Consider the following 20,477-nt stretch of genomic DNA (forward strand, 5'->3'; position numbering starts at 1 on the left):
ATTGAAATCAATATTGTCACTGTGGTCAGTTATGAATGATGACAGGACTAGGACAGTGCCACCCTAAGTGGGAAGGAAGCATGTTGTCACCACTGAGATAAGAACAGAGATTGAGAGCAAGCATTTAGAAACTGTTACAGCAAGTTAAAATGGTAATTTTATGTATGGCACTTAAAAACAAGACTTGTATTTTGAATGCCTTTTCCATTTATTTTGCTCACAACTCATTTTTGTTGTTTTATAAAATAATTGGTCTATGATGGATTGGACATTTTTTTTAAAAAAAGGTCCATCCTCACAGAGAGCTTAAGAAGCCATGGTCTATATTGCAATCGTAGTAGCGGGTGACTAAAGTAGGATGGAGGTCAAGGTCGCTGGAGGTGAGAGGCAAGGGGCTTGAGGACATCATCCATTCAATGCTGAAGTCACTAAGAATGGTGTCACATCTACAGTGGAGGTAACATCAGTGGGAGCCCTATATGTGTTCAGCACCCTGGAGAAGCTGGTTCTGAGGACGGTGGATGGAGGCAGAGCTGACGTTCCTTAAGAACATGAAATCTATTTCCCAAATAGTGTCCAACTTAGCAAGAAGCTTGCAATGCCCTGTGCCGAGTCATCACTAAGGCCAGCCTCCTGTGCTTTCTCTGGGCTGCACTGCTTCCAAGACAGCGAGCCAAGTGCCCGACTTCTGTCTGGGGCCTTGCCAAGTAGAAAACTAATGGGTGCAAGCCCCCGCTTGCTTGATGGCAGGCTGATGGAGACAACTGTCATAGGAGGAGATGCCCAGAGTCTTCAGGTATACAAAGCCCAACCCCTCACAATTGCAAATTCAGGAGGCAGGATGGTGCTGGGTTGGGACACCTGGCTCTACCTAGAAGAGGACAGCCTTAGGCAGCAGCTTCTGGTTTGGACAGAATCAGTGGCATATGGTCACTGTCCAGAACTGGGGCCACAGACACTGAGGGGGGGGCAGGGGCGAGGTATCTGCATTGAAGTCTTTCTCCAAATAGAAGAGGAGTGGCAGGGCCTGAATTTGGGGGATCCCTGTGGTGTGGGAGTCACTGAGACACACAAGACCTGGTCAGAACTTTACTGGGCAGGGGAGCCACTTTTCCACTCTGCAGAACCATTAGATTGATAGGATCTTGACGTGGAACCCCAGGTGTTTGACAGCACTTTCATACCGTGCCTGAAAAACCTCGTGGTTCTGGAAGGCGAAGCAGCTCTTTGGGGCCCGGAGGATGCAGGCGATGTTGCACATTTGGCAGTAACGCTGATAGCACTGACACATGCGCACCCAGGACTGGAGCCTGAGGGCCGCCGGCTCCTGACGGCCATCTAGCTCTTCAGCAGGGCCGGCTGCTGCTTCTGCACTCGCCTCCACAGGAGCGTTCTCCACCAGACCTGAATCACCCAGGCCCTGAGGGTGGCCGCCAGCAGGGTCCTTCGTACTAGCGTGCCGTGCCAACAGGCCTGGAGCTGGCAAGCCTCCTTCACTCTTGCTCTCTGGTGTTGTTGTGCAAGACACTAACCAAGCAAAGCAGGGGACTCCCAGGGAATTTGTCGCCATCAGCCATAGCTCTGGTGTCTGCCACTAAGGCCCTCCAACCTTTTCTCTTAGTCGTTAGCCTAGGAGACCTGGGTGGGGCTTTGCCTCTACTTCCGTCTTGTCTGTGGTGGGGTACACATCTGCTCACCCCTGAGTCACAGTGTCCTTGTCTATAAAGTGGGGCTATGCTTACCCCATGGCTTGTATTTACGGCCTGCACGTCAGCCCACGTTCCAGCCTGTGAAGCTGCCTCCCGATGCCTCACACCATGCCACAGCCCCCTGGGGGGTCTTCCCCTCACCTCCCTTCTTTTGATTTCCGCTACTACCTCTCAGTCACCCCCACATCCTTCTGCACCCATGCCACCCCTTCTGCAGCTTTCTAGTCCCCACTGTTCTGTGCCCACCTCCCACATGGGCGGTTGGCATCCTGATCACCTATTCTCTCTCCACACTTAGCACAGCTCACTCAGATGGGGACGGAATTTATGGGGACAGGAGAGCAGCACTGAGCTGACTCCTGCGGGACCAGAGATGGATCCTCCATGTCCAGGGACTCTGGGATCAGAGGGTCAATGGTTTGTGGTTCTCTCATGCACCTGGGCCCCACCTACCTTTCGCCTCTCTCTCTTGTGCATTCTTATCTAGCTCAGACTTCTGCAATCAGAATGATGGAGAAAGCACAAGTGAGGGCCAGCCTCTGTGCAAAGTCCCCACTGCTACAGCTCTCCATTCTTTCCCTGAGTCCTTTGAGGTCGTCTGGTGCTTCCCTCTGCCATGGTGCATCTCCCGCCCCTGGGGAGGGGGTATCTGACTAAGTCTTACACAGCATCTATTGCCCATGGCTCGGGGGAAGTTGTTCAGGTGTTTCCACCCCTTCTGGTTGCTGCTCCATTGGCCCCGGCAGAGGCAGGAAGGGTGAAAGAGGAGGAAACCGCAATGATGTCGCCAGGGCACCGATGCCCCAGGGACCAGGTTGCCTTCTCCAGGCTCACAGAACGATCTGTGACTGCAAGCTTTCAGGGAGCCGAGTTGGCAGAGAGGACTGGAGGCCTCTCCGTTCAGCCTATACACTTTCAATTAATCCCTTCATTTTAGCATAGTGCTTCACTTCTGCCTCCAATCATACCTGAAATTCCTGGGTCCTATTTCTGAACTTCTATAGGAAAGAGGTATGTAGCACTTTTTCTAGGATGAGTTCGTGAACTTAATTGTCTGACTATATATATATGGTAATATATTGAGAGAGAGAACCCACTGTTCCAGGTCCTGGGAACACCTCACTGAACCCAGAGTCCCTGCTGTCCTGGAGCTCACCCTCTAGTGCTGGGGAGAGAAAACAGGAAACGTGGCAAAATAACCTCAGGTATTGCTGAGGATTTTCCAAACAGGAAAGCAGAGTGAGGAGCTAGAGCATACAGTAGAGGGAGGGGCAGCTGTTTTCATAAGGTGGTCAGAGAAGGCCTCCCTGAGAGGAAGCATGGAGCAGAGACCAACCTGATGAAGTAAGAGCTCCATCTGGAAGACCACCCAAGCAATGGCAGCAGCAAGTGCTGAGATGGGACTGTGCTGGAGACAGTGAATAATCAATCGCCCAGCACTCAGGGAGGATTGAGAGCGTGAGATGGCCAGGCTTAGACTGCGCAGGCTCCTGCAGACTGCAGAGAGGGCTTCTGGAATTGTTCTAAATTTAAGGGGAGGACATGGAAGGGTTAAGAGCATCAGATGACACAAGCCTCCATGCTGCACAAAGACAGAGGGCGCCATTCACAGAGACCACACTGTGAAGGAGCCTTGCTGGAGTTGGCAGACTCAGTGGTCCTGTAATCCTAACTCTCCTACCAGGGCAGACATTGCTAATCAATCACAGACCCTCTTCATCCAGCACCAGGTTCTCAGAATTCTCCTCCACCCTGCACCCCAGACAACCACTGCTGCTTCCTCAGAGCTGACCTGCGAGATGCCCGGTGTCTGTCATCATTTGCCTTGTCCCTTTGCTGAGACAAGGACTTCCTGGAGCTTTTCAGACAGAAATCTGGTGACACACAGTTGGAGCAGACCTGATCAGTTCTTTATTGGGAAGGGGATGCAGTCTGTAATCCGACAAATCTGTGACCCCAGGAAGATTTCAAGTTCAAGCCCCAGCTTGTTTGCTGTGAGTTCGTACCTGCCTCGGAGAAAGCCACAGGTGTGGCAGTTATGCCACCGCCAATACACCTGGATGATGCGGACGGCGTGGAGCAAACGGATGTAACGCTGGCGGATGCACCACATGCGGACCCAGGCCTGCAGCCGGACCGCCGCCCAGGTTTGCCGAGCGTACAACTCCAGCGCCGCCCGCCGCCGGTCCGCCTGCAGCTTCAGCAGCACCTGCTTCCACCAGCGCTGGATGATGGCAGCCCTGAGCGCCGCGTGCAGCAGCGTCCGGCGCACCAGCGTGCCCCGCCACCAGGCCTGGATCTTTATGGCTTTCTGCTCTTTACCAGTGTTTTTCTTTCCCTTTGAGGGGAGGTGATGCAAGGAAAAAGCAGAGATACTCAGGAAATGTTCCCCACCCACCTCCGGCCCGCGTGTGCCAGGAAGGGGTCGTGATCCTTTATCAGCAATGGCCCCTCCCTCAGAAGTTCAGGAGCACCGGGCATGGCCCTGTCTGGAGCCAGAAGACCGGACAGCGTCTCTGCCACTCTTGGCTAATGGATGCAGACACATCACTTGTTCTCGGAATCTCAGTGTTCTCATCTGTAACGGGCACACCTGCCCTACAATCACTGGGTTAGGTGGACTGGGTGGGCAGGCCAGAAAGAGACCACCACGATCTCTGGGCCAAAGGCTATCATGTTCCACCTGGGCTTGACCACCTACCTGCGATGCAGACCCCTGCCCTTCAGTACCCCCCGCCCCCAGGCTGCAGAAATGGTATCCTTTGCTCTCCTGTCACGCAGGACTCCAGCTCCAATCCACAACCTCCTGTGCCTCTCTGCGAAGTCACAGAAGTCTCCCTGCTCCGTGCAGTCTCGTCTTTCTTATTTGTTTCTCTTGCTTGTTATTTTTCTTTTTCTTTTTTTGGTTCTCACATTAATCTTCAGTCAGCACACATGTGCACACACACACACTCCTACGTGATTCTAGACTTGGGTTTCCCTTTATTTGGCAATGTCTTCCCCAAACACAGCCCTCACCACCCCACTCCCCAACTTTGGTCTGATTCCCACTTGCCAGGGTTTCTCCCCGCTACAACCAACTCTCCATGTCTCAGTCACCCGCCTTTCTCAGACAGTAGGAACTAGGAGGAGAGCCAAGGAGGAGTCAATCCCTACACATTCCAGGTCTGGATAGGACAACCATTCATCCTGGCTGACCTGAGACATTCTCAGCTTATGATTGTTGTTCTTGCATCATAATTCATGGCATTGTCTTTCACACACAAATGTGTCCTGGTTTGGATGACAATTTCCATAATGATCCCATGCTATGGGCCACAGACATCACCTATCCCTCCTGGGTGATTTGGGTCAGAGACAGTGCAGGTGGGGGTCACTCTCACCCTCAAGTTGGAGGGCCTCCCCAGACCTACCTTTGGTGGAGGAGGTGGCTTTTCCTTTTCTTCTTTTTCTTTCTTTTTCTTTTCGCTCTTTTTTTCATCTGTCCCAAACTCTGGTATTACGATTTCACAAAACTGGCCGTCCTTCTGTAACCAGAGTTCAGAGGGGAAGGTATGGGCAGGTTGTTCTCTGTACAACACTGTGCCACGCCCACCATCTAGTCAACTTCCTGCCTTGCCCAAAGCCCTGGATGCAGGACTCACATCCCGAGTTAACTGTGGAAATCACCTTCCCCTGTTAGCACCTTGGGTGGACTGGCTTTCTCTTACACAAAATCGAATGCCCATGGCTTGGAAACAGATGGCTCAGGTCTCCTCAGGTCTTTGATCCTCTAAGTCGTCCATAGTTGGGAGCTTGATGGTTCCATTGGCCTCAGGTCTGAGCTCCTCCAGCCATAGCTCTGCAGGAAAAGAGGAGGAGGGGAGAGAGCCATGATGTCATAAGGGCATCTATGACGCAGGCACTGGGCTGCCTCCCAACAGCGGAGACTTTTTTTGGCAAAAATGTGGAACATCTGTCCATTCTTTCCTGCCCTAAATGCCCCAAATTTGGCTAAAGAGGCAAGACTCTCGAAATACTAGCCCATTGGCACAAATGTGTATAAAGACAATCATTTCAACCTGGTTTCAACCTGGATGAAAACATAAATTTGAGACAATTTAAGCACTATCAATAAGGAATTCAATTACATGGATTTCAATTCAATCAAATAATGGAACCACATGATTAGAAAGAATGAGTTTGGAGTAAAATTCTTAAAAGGAGATTTACAAACGGGCTAAGAAGTACAGGAAAATACGTCCAACCTCATCAGTCACGAGGTCAATGAAAATTAGAACCACAATGAGATACTTCTAAACACAATAGAGAATGGCTAAAATAAAAAATGTTGAGAACACCAAATAGCGGCAAGGATATACAACCACTGGGTCTCTTATGCACTGCTGGGGGGGCGGGGGAGATATGAAACAGTAGAAACACTTTGAAATGGTTTGGCAGTTTCTAATAAAGTTAAGCATATATCCACCCTATAACTCAGCAGTTCTACTCCTCGGGATTTACACGAGAAAAGTGAAAACTCACATCCACAAAAGATTCGTGTATGATTGCTCATAGCAACATTATTCAAATAGGTCAAAATAATGTTCACCAATAGGTGATTAGACAAAGAAATTGTGGTATATTCATATAATGAAATAATAAGCAGTGATAAAAATAAACAAATTTCAGATACACACAATAACATAGAGGAATCTCAAAAATCTTAGCCTAAATAAATGAAGCCAGACACAAAAGAGTACTTAGAGGATGATTCCATTCATATTAAATTCTAAAACAGGTAAAACTAAATTATAGGTAAAATAATTCAGAATAGAATTTATACTTAGGGTAGGGCTATAAGAAGCATTGTTTGCAACCAGCACAAAGAAACAAAGAGAAATGTGTTATATCTTGTTTTGTGTGGTGATTACTAGGGAATATAGAATTGTGAAAACTCATCAATTAAGAAGCAATTAATAAAACCACAAAGAATGAGTTTGTTCACTATGCATTGACATTGAAAATGTAAGTAAAACAAATTGAAGAACAATATGGTCCCTATCTAGATACATATTTGTATGTACGTGATATAAAGGCATTATTTTTAAAAGGAAGGGATCAGAGAGATATACATTATAAAAACTTAACCATAATTACCTTTGATAAGGATAGTGGAATTAGGTGGACAGAGTAAATTTCCTTGTTTTATCCCCTGTGTCTGGCCCATCTGCCAGGTACCCAGTTATCAGCCTCCTGGGAGAACTTGAAGCCCCCCAGGACCAGCCAGGGCCCCCACCTCAGGCTCAAGTGGCCTCAAATACTTTCCTGTCTTCCTCTTCCCCTGAGGGTCTCAAGGTCACAGTCAGGATACGGGTGAGGTACAGCCACTGCACGAGCAGGGCCTCATCTCTGCCTGCTCCTGGGCTTTGAAGACGCACCTGAAGCCACAAGATCAATGCTGAGCAGAAAGGCTCCTGGGAAGGACTGGGGGTTATCGAGAGTACCTGGCTCCCCCTGAGTCACAGCCCCAGGGGTCACATTTGGAGTGTGGAGGGTAAGTATGGGGAGGCCGGTGTGGGGCTATGGGAGGATGTAGAGAAGAGGAAAGGCCATTTAAGGCTGGGGGTGTCAGTGTGAAGTTAACGGGGGTGGGGAGGAAGAGTATGTTGGAAGATGGGGGAGGTGGTAGGTGGTTGCACCAGACAGGGAAGGCATGGGAAGCACCTCCGTCCGCCAGGCTTCTACCTCTGGATTTCTTTCTTAGTTTATATCATGGCCTAGAAATTTTAAAAATGATATTGTTCCTTTCCAGTTCCTTCAAGTAGAAATTTAAAACATATTTTGATTAGCTTTTCCAGTTATTCTCAGCAGAAGGATTAATCCTCGTTACTTAGTACACCATTATCAGAAGTGGGAGTCTCTTCTCTGCTATACTTTTCTTCACTGCTTTATTTTCAACTTCTCATCTCCTTTTGTTAGCAAAATATAGGTGAGGTGTGTTTGTTTTGATCCAGCAAGAAAGTCTCTGTATTATTAATAGAGGAATACGGCAAATTTACATTTATTATGATTTCTAATATGCCTCGACTTATTGCCATATTGTTTCATGGTTTCTATCTAGCATCTTTTTTTGGTCTTTTTTCATGTTCCATATCTTTGTTGAATTGGTTGAATTTTCTTTGGGATCTTATTCCTTTAACTATTTTAGAAGTAGAGACCGAGACTGCTAGTTGCCTAGCCAGTATCCATTTTTCTCGTTTTCCTAACTAATAGAACCATACTAATTTGGGGTAGCAGTATGTCCAGATTAGGGAGGAGGGGAAAAAGATGACCTTCATCAGCCTCCCTTGCAGCTAGGGATGGTCATGTGGCACTCACTGGCCAAGTAGATGTCAGCAGAAATCACTGGTAAGACTTTTGGGAAAGCCTGTAAAGACGCTGCCTCATACCAGGTTGGTCTTCTTGCCCTTTGTATTTACTCTTTGTTCCTGAAGTGTACACATGAAGGCTGGCACGCTGGTAGCCATATTGAGAGTATGACGACACGGATCCACTCATGAGCATGGGAAAGTAGGGCGATAGAATAAGTCTGGATACCAGCCAGGGAATGTCCACATCTCGGCTTTTTCTATGTGAGATAAAAATCTAGTCTTTTTCTATGTGAGATAAAAATAGTCTTCTGATTTGTTCGAGCCGCCATTGTCTAGGTTTCTATTGAAGCAACCAAATACAATTTGTAACTGACATAAAAGTGATATTCTTTTTTCCAAATGCACTTCAATATTAATATTTATTGTCTTTTGTAATTTGCTATTAACCTCTGGAGCAAATCATTATCTATTGCCTCCTAAATCAAGCAAGAAATTTAGCCCAATTGCTGTTCCTCCACTGACCCTCCCAATCTGTCATGCTGTTATCATCTTGAATATTATTTCGGAACTGACAGGAAAATTTTTACAGTGAAGTTGTTTAGACTTAAGAATGAATTTTCCTGGCTTCTCTGCTCACTGCTGCTGCTGTGCCATTCCCGTTTTTCACTGTGATGGAGCTATTGCTCATAAATATTTCTGGTCAGTATAGTAAACTTTCTGGATCTTCACATATATGAAGTGGTCTTTCATTTGCCATTACATTTTAATAACATTTTGAGTGAGTTCATAATTCTGTGCTGACAAAGTTATTTCTTCAGAAAGTTGGGGATGTTTCTTTGTTTTCTTCTTGTACCCAGTGCTGCAGCTGAGTTAGCTGATGTCAATTTGATTTACGCTCTGGTGGGTAAACTTTTTGGTAGGTTTTATTTTCTCTTTAAATATTTACTTTCATCAATTGTGACTGTGTCACAACATGTTTTGGGTGCATCTGTTTTAAATCATCTTGGTGCAGTTGGTCAACTGTCTTAAATTGTGATTCTTTCTAAAGAATCTTTTTAAAAACTCTCTCATTAATGATTGCAAACTCTCTCATCAATGCCTTGAATGTTGCTCCCCACCACTTAACTTAATTCAGAAAGAATCTGGTCCAGCAAATTCTTCCTTATGTACCTTGTGTCACCCTAGACCATCTCACATCTCCTGCATGTGGGCCACGTGGGAACCACCCTAGAGTTGTTACCTCGCAGTCATGATCACACTCCTTCTAAGGACATGGTCTCTGAGAAGGCAACCTGGAAACTAGCTTTGCAAGCAGAGGAGTCTGTGGGGGGAAAATCCCAGCCCTGCTTTTGCCCCTGACTCACAAGTTCCTTCTGCATTGCTGGAAAATTCTCAACTATTCTCTCTAGGAATTTCACATCTCTGTGGCACATCTCCCAGATTGATCTTTCTGACTTCTTCCCCCTCCCTCACCCCTTCCCTTCTCTGCTTCTGCCACACCAGCCCCCTTGATGTTCCTCAAACATGCTGGGTACGTTTCTGCGTCAGTGCCTTGACACTCAGCGACACGCTCTCTGATCACCCATATAAAAGTGAGATCTCCTCTCCATGCAGCATGTTCTGTCTTCCTTGCTTGATTTTTCTCCATAACAAACATTACCGTCTAAACACTTTCTAAATAACTGTTCCATAAGGGCGGGAATCTTGCCTGCTTTTTTCCTTAGCCCCCACCACTTCGTGTGGCACTGAGTGGGTGCTCAGTAAACAAGTGATGAGTGAATACATTTGGTCTAAATAAATGCCACTGAACATAGGCCACTTAGTCCTGGGTTACAGATTAGTGCCTTCCCTTGGCCACAGGACCTGGTCGTGGATTCCAAGCAATACCAAGCAACACGAACTTTTGGTCAGAGCGTCATTCATTCATGCATTCATTCATTCAGCAATTGTGGGACCCCTACTATGTGCCAGTTACCATTATATGCATTTGTTAAAGCAAAGAGTAAGGCAGGCAAAGTCTCTATATGCATGGAGGTCATATCCCAGTAAGGGAGACAAACCAACAGATAAATGTGCTTTCCATGAGTTGGGATAGGTGGCCATTTGTGTTTCTGTGCACTGACAAAGTGTTTATGGATCGCACTATCTAGTTTTAACACCAGCCCTCACCACCATGGGTAAGTGGGTTAAAAAGGTTCCTGCAAAAACCTTAGGCTGAAATGTTACTAACTTGCAAGCAGAAGCAACCAAGATAACCCTGGTGCTGATAAATTTCTTGCCTCTAGAGGGAACTCTTTATCAGCCAAAATAGGTAACACGGAAGAAGCGTTCAGAAAACATGTTTTGAAACATTTCCTCCTTTATGTGATTTTGCTGCCAAAAGGAACGTGGTTCACTCATAAAAACTCTTATAGCTGAATGCTTAAAACTTTATAAGTATAATTTCCTCACCTACTTATTAGTTACTTATCTCACTCCCCCAACCCCACAAAAATTGTATAGGTTTTAAATCTATTTGTTAAAAATATCAAAATGTAACACCTTTTGATTTGTTTGTAGAATAGCTCACTGTCATTAGGAATATCACAAATTTTATCCAGATTTCAATAAAAAAAACCTTTACATAATTGGTGGATACAATTAGAAAATGAGTGTCCTGAGGTCAGAGGCAGACTCAACACCACCAATCTGCTTCCAAATCACAGGTCTTTGCCAGTTTCAGCAGCCATTACAATCAATACCAAAGAGAGCTGAGCTTAAAACCCAGACCAGAAGATCACTGTAGGACAAAGGGTTAAATCAGGATTTCCCTCAAATGAGAAGAAAAACCAACCACCCAGGCCAAGGACATGAAGAGACAGTTTCATAGAAAAGGAAACAGTAAGGAAAAGAGGATTCTGAACATATGCAAAAATGCTTAATTCATCCATAAAACAATCAAAGGAAGATTGGTGCTGACAGGTCCTCTATTTTAAGGGTAACGATAAATAGGCAGTATAATATATTGTTGGTCAGAATGCAAACTGGCAAAACCTCTTTGAGTAGCAATTTGACAATATACATCAAAACTAAAAATGCACAGACTCCTTATACAGCAATTCTACTCTGCAAATTTTTCCTACTGAAATATTCCCAAAAGTTAACACCCACTTGACACGAAAATCAGATTAGGTCAGGACAAGAAGCGAAAACTATAGGCCAGTTTGACTTATACAAACATTAGCAAACTGAATTCAATAATGATTTCAAACAATACTCAAACCAGGATTTATCCCATGAGTACAAAGGTATTAGTCATTGTTCTGAACTACAAACAGCATAAGCTGATCCATATTTATTTAATCAGAAAATAAAAGTACCGAAAGAATATTTAGTAGTTCACCAGATTTCCAGGAAGCCTTGGGGACTAAGCTCAGACAAAGGCACATGCACAAACTACACATCCCAAACCACAGAAAATACCACACCACAAAACCGGGTGGAAGAACATTCCACCACTGGCACAAGGAATGCTCTCTTGGTTCTCTGGATCCAAGCTGTCGATTGTAAATCCCTAGTGGGTACATTTGATTGGCCAAACCTGGTCATATGTCTGCCCAGCAGCCAGGGAAACTGGGAAAGCAAGAAACTGGCATTTTTCAGCTCTATAATTAGAAGCAGGTTGTCTTCCATCAAGCCAGATAAGAAGGATAGTCCCCAAACATGGGGAAGGGGTTCAGGTGCTAGGTAGTCTAAGATATGGCCAAGGCCCACCACTGTGAGGTTTCCACAGTAAAAAAAATAAAAATAAAAAATCTAGTGATGAAATTTATGATATTAACAGACTAAAGAGGAAAATCATGTAATCTTCTCTGCAGCTGTAAAAAGAAATATTTAATAAAATTCTTTATTTAAAAAAAAACCATTAGCAAACAACCTAACTAAAAAATGGACCAAAAACCTTAACAAATACCTCATCAAAGAAGACATACAGGTGAAAAAATAAGCATATGATATTTGTTCCACATCATACGTCATCAGGGAAATGCAAATTAAAACAACAATCTGCTAAACAGCAGCTATGAAAAACCCACAAATAATATCATACTTAAGGGGAAAACACTAAAGGTTTTTTTCTGTAAGATGAGGCGTGAGACAAAGATACCTGCTTTCATCACTGGTATTCAACATTGTACCGGAAGTTTTATCCAGGGAAGTTAAGCAAGACGATAACAAAAATACATAAAAAATGGAAAGCAAGAAGTAAAACTATCTGTATTTACTATTAGTAAAACTAAGTGTTGGTAAGGATGTGGAGATTGGTGGCAATACAAAATAGTTCCCCTACCATGGAAAACAATTTGGTGGTTCCTCAAAAAGTTAAACAGAGGAACAGATCCAAGATGGAGGAAAAGACAAACACTGTGTGTGCTTCCTTCTGTGAACACATTAAAATTACAGAACAATCAACCAGGAGAACCATCTGAAGTCTGCCAGAACAGAAGTTTTATAACTAAGGATATAAAGAAAAGCCAAGTCAAGACTGGTAGGAGGGGCAGAGATGCAAAACGGGCTGGCCCCAAACCTCTGTGCAGCGGCTGAGAATCAGGAGGGATATCTTGGCCATGGAGGTTCCCCCAAGAGGACTGAGGGACCCCAGCCCCACACCAGCTTCCCCAGCCTGGGGTACTGGTTCCAGGAAGAAGAGCCCTGCATAACACCTGGCTGTGAAAAACAGTGGGGATTCTGACCATCCAGGTGGGACAGAAGGCTGTGGGAAACCCAGAAGTCCTCTTAAACAGCCCGCGCACAAACTCACTCGCTCGCAGCCACTCACCTTGGGCTCTGGCAGAGGGACGGTGGCTCAGGAGGTGTTGGAGGCATTTCAAGACGAGGGCTGGAGGACAGTTGCCATTTTCCCTATGAAGGGGCCTTCTCCTTGCAGCCAGCAGGCAGACGCCATCTTTCCTGGGTTGAGCCCTCCCCGACAGGCCAAATCTGAATCTGATTGGTGAGCTCCGCTGCTCCACCTGGTGAGCTCTGCTGGGACTCCACCCCAGCCAATGCTGGAGGCACTTTTCTCATGAGCAGCCAGCCTGCCCAAATTGCGCTCTTTCTTGGAAAACTATCAGAGTCCATGGGCCCCAGGCAGGCAGTGACTGACGTTGGTGTGCTCTGAGACTTTTGTTGAGTAGCTCCAGGCTCAGCACTGGCACCAAACCAGAATCTACGTTAACCTGGTGACCACGACTCTTCCCACTCTAGTGACTCCCTGAGACCCTGCCTCACTCAACTCGCCTACTGCACGAGGCTTTATCAGTGGCTGAATCTTAAGGAGCCAGCAGGTGGCAGCAGGCCTTGGTGTATCCTGACTTTTTGCAGAGCTACCCCAGACTCAGTATTTGGGGCAGCCAATCTCAGTTCATAGTGTGGCGTCTCCCATGTACCTCCAACTTGAGCACAGGAAGCAAACAACCGCAGATCCCTTTGTAGTGCCTACCAGGTAGTCCCCAGCCAGTCACAGGCAGTGGGTGACCTGGGCTGCACCAAAGCCCCTCCCAAGAGGCCCCAGAACCAACATACTTGGAGTTGGCCTCACACCACAGCAGAGCACCAGCTACTTAGCCCCACAAGTGGCAACATAAAGGTGGATTCAACAGGTACCAGAGCCTGCTGGGGCGAATCCCACCCAGTGGGGTAAGCTCCCCTCAAGGCAGCCTGTATGCTGTGGGCGTGGCCAAACGCCACAGCCAATCAGCCTGAAGGCCAATCCCACCCACTGATGTGCCAATAGCAATCAAGGCCCAACTATAACAGGGGACACACACAACCACACAAGGGACACTCCTGGAGCACCCATAACAGGTGACCAGGGAGACTGTGCCAGGGCCCCACAGGGCACCTACTACATAAAGCCACATGGCCAATACTGGGAGACATAGCATATCTACCTAATACATAGAAACAAACACAGAGAGGCAGCCAACATGAGAAAACAAAGAAATACATCCCAAATGAAAGAACAGGAGAAAACTCCAGAAAAAGACAAAATGGAGGTAAGCAACCTACCAGAGACGGAGTTTAAAACACTGGTTATAAGGATGCTCAAGGAACTTAGTGAGAACTTCAACAGAGAGATAGCAAGCATGAAAAAGTACATCAAAACCATAAAAAAAGAACCAGTCAGAAGTGGAGAATACAATAACTGAAATGAAGAATGCACTAGAAGGAATTAACAACAGTTTAATGAAGCAGAGGATCGAATCAGCAATTTGGAAGACAAGGTAGCAGAAAACACACAATCTGAACAGCAAAAAAGAAAAAAGAATCCAAAAAAATGAGGAACGTTTAAGAGGCCTCTGGGACAACATCAAGCGTAACAACATTCACATCACAGAAAACAACATTTACATCCAGAAAGAGAAGAGAGAAAGCAAAGGATTGAGAACCTATTTGAGGAAATAATGACTGAAAACTTTCCTAACCTGGCAAAGGAAATAGACCTACAAGTCCAGGAAATGCAGAGAGTCCCAAACAAGATGAACTCAAACAGGTCCACACCAAGACACATTATAATTAAAATGGCAAAGTCTAAAAGCAAGGAATCTTAAAAGCAGCAAGAGAAAGGCAACTAGTAATTTATTAGGGAGGTCCCATAAGATTGTCAGCTGATTGCTCAACAAACACTTTGCAGGCCAGAGGGATTGGTACAAAATATTCAATGTGATGAAAAAAGATAATGGCAGGGCCCCCCAAAATGCTAGGAATCAATAAATAAGGTGACTGGTTAATCCATGAAGAGACACAAGCATGGGAAGAGGTGAAAAAGAGAGATGTGGCTAAAATGTGCATGGACAGGACCTGATGTGCAACCTTGTGTGCAGGTGGGCGGAGCCTAGTGATGGGCGTGACTAACAGTTGAGGGTGGGGCTGAAGACTAGGGTGGCCTAACTGATACATGAATAGACTCTAAAGACCAGGGCCATGGATACACAAAATTTGAGTAAGGCCAGTACAGGATGGATCTGCCCAGAGGATAATGAGCAGTGTCTAAGGGTGAGTGGAGGGTTGAAAATAAGATGGACGGGGCCTAGAAGTGAGAGGGCAGGGCCACCAGGACTAGGCCCCCTTTTCTCCCGCACCAGAGGTGGAGATAGGAGTAAGAGGGTCCTCCATTGAGCGTCTGTGTGTTCTTCCTCCCCCGATCAGTTAGAAAAGGCAGCCGTAAAGATTCAGTCATGGTGGCGTGGCAAGGTGGTGCGCCAGACGTTACTGCACGCAGCACTCAGGGCCTGGGCCATCCAGTGCTGGTGGAGGTCCATGCAGGCCAAGATGCTGGAGCAAAGACGGCGCTTGGCACTAAGACTCTACACCTGCCAGGAGTGGGCAGTGGTGAAGGTACAAGCACATGTTCGCATGTGGCAGGCCCGCAGATGGTTTCTCCAGGCACGCCAAGCGGCCTGCATCATCCAGGCTCACTGGCGATGGCATGCCAGCCAAACCCGAGGCCTGATCCAGGGCCGCTATGAGGTCAGAGCCAGCAGGCTGGAGCTGGACATCGAAATCCTCATGGCCTAGGGCGCTGGGGGGCCAAGGAGACTGGATCTGTCTTCTAATAAAGACACTCCCTGAACTCAGTCTCGCCCTTTGGAAATTAGCCCCGTGGACGAGGGATTGGCCCCTAACCTTCCTGCTTTCCACCCCAAAATGGTTCCTTTGCACAGTCTATTGTCCATCCCAGGGCAATCCACCCTAGGCCCTCACTCCTAATGCAAACCTGACCAATCTTGTACCCCAAAGAGACTGCAGGGCCCAGGTCAGGCTCAGTCACTTCAGCCAGCCTGATCCCTGAATGCTCCACAAGTGGGGGTGTGTAGGCCCTGGGCTTCAACTTCCTGTAGCCCCTGCACACACATCTCCATTCAGGGTAGGTCACCAGAGAGTCTGGCTGCAGCCAGAGCCAGCTAGGAAGGCCAGGGTTCCATAGGCTGTGCTTGGCAGGGCCCTCGGGGCCACTGCAGCTCTTGGCAGGGAGCCAGGAGGACAGGGCACTCCAGCTGAGCAACAGCAGGACAGGTGCTGTGCCTCACTGGGGGATAGCCAGCCCGAGCCAGCCCCTGGGGGAGGCCAGGACGGGAGCTGAGGAGCAGCAGCTCTGCCTGCTGCTTCCCTCCCTGGGGGCTGAGACACAAGGCTTCCCTCCCCTCTGCTGGCCACTTCCTGGGAGAACCGGGCATAGGGTGGGGGAGAGGGGAGAGAGCAGGGGGAGAAGGTGGGGAAACAAGCGGAGGAGAACTAGGGGTGGGCAGGGGGAAGGGCTGTCCCTCTGCCTTTGGAGGTCACTGGTTTGGGGATGCAGCCTCTGAATCCTACCACATCCCCAGGAGCAGCTGCGCTGGCCTCCCCCCAAGATCCCCTCGCTGTCCCCGCCTTCCACAGACTGCCACACCCTCTGCTTGGCCTGCCTCCAGTGGTGCTGATGGTGTCTGCTCTGCTGAGTCTCCTGTCATCTCTTGGCATCTATGGCTCAACAAGCTCTGTACATGATCTCTCAGTCTCTGCTTTGTCGTCCATGCCCAAGGTCCCTTACTCTCAGCCTGTGTCCCTCAGGTGCTTGTCTCTGAGCCTACATCCCAGAAGTCTGAGGTACATGACCCTCCCCAAGGTTTTGCGATGGGTGGCCTTGCACAAGAGGTGGGAGGACCAGTGTGGGGTTGCCCAGGGGTCAGAGGTCTTCATGGGCCTCGCAGCTGGGTCAGGCTTTCCCTCTCTCAGGCCCCTGTGCATGTGCACGCATGTATGTGGTTAGGGTTCAGGGGATGTGTCACCAGAACAGCTGTGGCAGATGTGCAGATTTGGGGATCAGCCTGACACCCATCACCTCCAGTAGCTGCAGATGGCAGGGATGCAGCCAGGTACCTTGGAAAAGGGACCCCCGTCAGACACAGCGCTCTCCTCCCCCTCCTCACAGCAGTGAATGGTAGGAAAGGAGTGCATGCTGAACAAGACCAGCCTGGTAGGTGCTACTCTTGTAGTGAGAGGTGTTTAAAACATGGTCTGGCAAGGGTTTGACTCTGATTGTCAGCCTACACTGGACAGTGGAATCCCCTGAGACACAACAAATGCCGATGCCTCGGCCCAGCTAGAGGTTCTGCTTTGACTGGATTTGAGGAGAGCCCCGGCCCTGGAACTCAATGGGTGGTCACAGATTGGAAACCTCCGAGTTAAGCCCTTCCCAGCAGAGGTTATACATCCCCACTCAGCCCACGTGATTCGTATCTGGTGACAGGGATGCAAACTAGGTCTGACCTGGGCAAACCAAGAGGTATTACCAGCTGATTGGTAAGCCTCAGAGTGCAGAGGAGGGCAGGGGACAGGGCAGGTAGAGAAAGGTCCAGCCACACAGGAAGATTAGAACCCAGGACCAGGGAAGCTGAAGTTTAAGGAATGGCGGTGACCTGCAAATACATTAGATATAGAATGAATATTAAATAATTAGTTACTGTTACAGAATAATTTAAACATGATAAAAGTCCAGAATGAACACTAACTAATGCTATTTTCTCAATTTCTCCACAAGGAATCAATTGATACGGTCTACAATGAAAATGTGGTTAATAAAAAACATGGTGCTGCAAGGCAGCCAGAGTGAGTCTCAGATTTTGTGAATCAAACTCACAGAACAAGAGGCTGCCCAGCCTCAAGGTTATTTTGCTTGGAGAAGGGATCCAGAGCAGGGAGCCCCGGGCCCCAGGGCTCTCAGAGACCCAGACGCAGTGTCTCATGCTTCATCCCTGAAGGGGGGGAGCTGATGTGAGCGCGAGCCGTACCAGCACAGAGAAGTTACCTAGCACCTGTGGGTGTCTGTCTGGCTCCCATTGTTGGGTGCAGTGCGTTACTCCCAGGCCGGATGCAGCTGGAGGGCCTAGATCACTGCCTTCCGTTCATGGAGCAAGAAGGTTGACAAGGGCTCAAACTTCCCTCAGATGCCCTGAGACTAAAGGCATGTTTGCCTCCAGATGTCACTCTGTCTCTTTTCTTAAACAGGGCTCTCTGCGGGTGGGGTGGGAGGGAGAATATCTTTCGTGGTGAAGAAATGTATGTGAAGTTCAAGAATTCTTCAGTATCATTTCAGATTCATTTTCTTCAATTAGAATCAAGTAAAATTAAATTGTCTTCACTGAAAAAATAGACAGATGGCATGATCCCATTTTTACGGAAGTATTTCTCTCTCTCCTTCTATCTGTAAAAATGCATAGAAATCTAAGAGGCTATACCAGAAATGATAATGATGGTTATATTTGAATGATGAAACTGGAGGTAATACTTTTATTTTCTTTTTGTACTTTTCTGCAATGCTTAAACTGTTGATAGGGAGCATATATTGTTATTACAGAAAAAATAAAGTGATTTTTCTTAAAGAACAAAGACCAAACCTGACTTTTTGGTGAGAATCCTCAAGGTTTAAATCTTCCATGTTTTACTTTCTGTCTCATTTCCCTCTGCCCTCCCTTTGCACCCTCCCAGTTTCTACTTCCCTCTAACCTCCCACCTTTCTTCTGCTTTCTCCAGACCCAGCCCCTCTCCCCCAGGCTGAGAACATCCATCTTTAGTGGCCCAGGCAGGAGTGGTAACTCCTTTCCTTTTTCTGCAGGAGGTTAGGGCGGGGACACTTTCAGAGGGCTTTGATACCCTCAGGGAACCCTCCTTTCCTCTCTATTTCCTGCCACCCCCACACCAGGAGAGGAAGCAGGGCAGCCAGGGTGGGTGTTCTGGTATGAAAGAAGCTGGGGGGCAAATTTTCCCACAGGGTCTGGGGTCCTACCGCCTAGGTGGGCGGCAAGGATAGAAAGAGATTCTTCACTGAATACGCTTTGTTCCCCCCTTTCTGGCTGTGAACCATATTAATCACTACCTTTAAAAAATTATTATTGGGGCGGCCGGTTAGCTCAGTTGGTTAGAGCGCGGTGCCCTTAACAACAAGGCTGCTGGTTCTATCCCGCCTGGGCCACTGTGAGCTGCGCCCTCAACTACTTGATTTGGAGCTGATGGGTCCTGGGAAAACACACTTAAAAAGAAAAAAGTTAAAAAAATTATTATTACATTTTAAGGAAAATTCCCCTGAGCCATGCGAAGGGGGGTGACTTTTCAGGTGTGAGAGGATCAGAGCCCCATCATGGCCTGTTCTCAGGCTGGGGCAGGGAACAGCACTGCTGCAAATCCCATGGGGTGCAGTGCTCCCAGGTCCGGCTGCTGCGGGCTGCACCCAGGCCTGGGTCATTCGGACCAGGGATCTGGAATAGACACACCCCAGGAAGGTTGCCAAAATTAGCAAATGAAAACACAGGGTGCCCCGTTAAACCTGAATGTTAGATAAACAGCAAAATTGTTCAGTCTCAGTATATCCTAAGTATTGCATGGGATGTACTTATACTAAAAAATTATTCATAGTTTATGATATTCAAATTTCAGTGGGCATTCTATATTTTATTTGGTACTCCAAATATTGGCTGGTGAGGAAGAGCCACTCCTGCAATTTGCTTTTTTCAGGTTTCTGTTTTCATGTTTTTAATTGTTAACCCAAATTTCCACAGCCTCTCCTGCCTATAGGTTGATGCAAAAGGATTCACTTAAAAATGACGAATGTCCTTGGCCTGCCCGTGTGCCATCGCAGGCCCTTGTCCCTCTGAGATACAGTAATCTGGGGCCGCCCCAAAGCTGCCAGGTCCTTCTCTTCCTGTTTGGGGTCGGTGCCCGCCTGAAAGGTCACAGAAAGGGCGGTGGTGGCCTGACAAGCCGTGTGGCCAAGACTGTTCCTCTGCGCCCTCTGCTGGTGAGCCCCAGGCCTCACATGGCAGGATGCCCAAGGGCACGGGTCTGCAGGACCCTGCCACCAGGCCCCAGCTCCTCCAGGGACTGGAGCAAGGCGCCCTCTCCCATCTCTCCTGGGCCGATCACCTCTCCCCTGCCCAGTCTCTGCCCTCCCTGCTCATCTCCTCCTTCTCACAGCTCTTCCTGGCTTCGTAGACACCACCTGGTCCTCCCCATGCCTCTTCTAGGTTCCCTCACACCAAATGCTCAGCCTGACTCCACGCTGACAAATGGCTCCTCCAAGTGCCAGACAGGCCCGCCGAGGCAAAGCCCACAGTTCCCGGGGTACAGTCAGCTGCCCCTCCTGCCCCATTACCCACGCCACCCAGCTCCTGCACTGGACTGCCAGAGGAGCCTGCGTGCACATAAGCCCCTGCCTTCGCACCTTGGCTAGTCTGAAGTGGCTCCTTTAAAAGAAGATGCTCATTCATTTCTGTGTCCCCACCAGGCAGGGCTGGGTCTGGAGCTGGTGGCCACCAGGTCCTAACATCAGGCACAGAGCAGAGACAATAAACTGGCAGCATGGAGGTTACGAGGCTGTGGCTACTGTGACGGACCTCACTGG

General features: G+C 47.8%; 3 protein-coding genes across 3 annotated transcripts; 1 reads left to right on the forward strand and 2 right to left on the reverse strand.

Moving 5' to 3' along the window:
* Positions 1–860: 860 nt before the first annotated feature.
* On the reverse strand, positions 861–2,186 carry IQCF3 (IQ motif containing F3). The gene is given in 3 exon segments (XM_074312800.2): positions 861–1,330; positions 1,333–1,527; positions 2,163–2,186. Coding segments are annotated over 3 exon segments (420 nt in total). The 3' UTR covers positions 861–1,129.
* Positions 2,187–3,597: 1,411 nt separating this feature from the next.
* On the reverse strand, positions 3,598–13,013 carry LOC109459074 (IQ domain-containing protein F5-like). The gene is made up of 4 exons (XM_088798890.1): positions 12,879–13,013; positions 5,420–5,550; positions 5,123–5,236; positions 3,598–4,047 (listed from the first exon to the last, which is right to left on the reverse strand). Exons 2-4 carry the CDS (start codon positions 5,435–5,437, stop codon positions 3,613–3,615), a joined length of 567 nt encoding a protein of 188 aa, XP_088655016.1. The 5' UTR covers positions 5,438–5,550; positions 12,879–13,013; the 3' UTR covers positions 3,598–3,612.
* Positions 13,014–15,025: 2,012 nt separating this feature from the next.
* IQCF6 (IQ motif containing F6) lies at positions 15,026–15,710 on the forward strand. The gene is made up of 2 exons (XM_074312801.2): positions 15,026–15,044; positions 15,255–15,710. Exons 1-2 carry the CDS (start codon positions 15,026–15,028, stop codon positions 15,617–15,619), a joined length of 384 nt encoding a protein of 127 aa, XP_074168902.1. The 3' UTR covers positions 15,620–15,710.
* The last annotated feature ends 4,767 nt before the right edge of the window (positions 15,711–20,477 follow it).

Source organism: Rhinolophus sinicus, chromosome 5 (assembly GCF_057876585.1).
Source record: "Rhinolophus sinicus isolate RSI-liver-muscle chromosome 5, RSI-T2T, whole genome shotgun sequence".
Lineage (NCBI taxonomy): Eukaryota > Metazoa > Chordata > Mammalia > Chiroptera > Rhinolophidae > Rhinolophus > Rhinolophus sinicus.

What these genes read in the sequence shown, in the direction of transcription:
- LOC109459074 (XM_088798890.1), bottom strand. An exon ending in AGCCACCTCCTCCACCAAAG is followed by an intron (nt 4,048 to 5,122) that starts GTAGGTCTGGGG and finishes CTCCCCTCAAAG; the next exon opens with GGAAAGAAAAACACTGGTAA.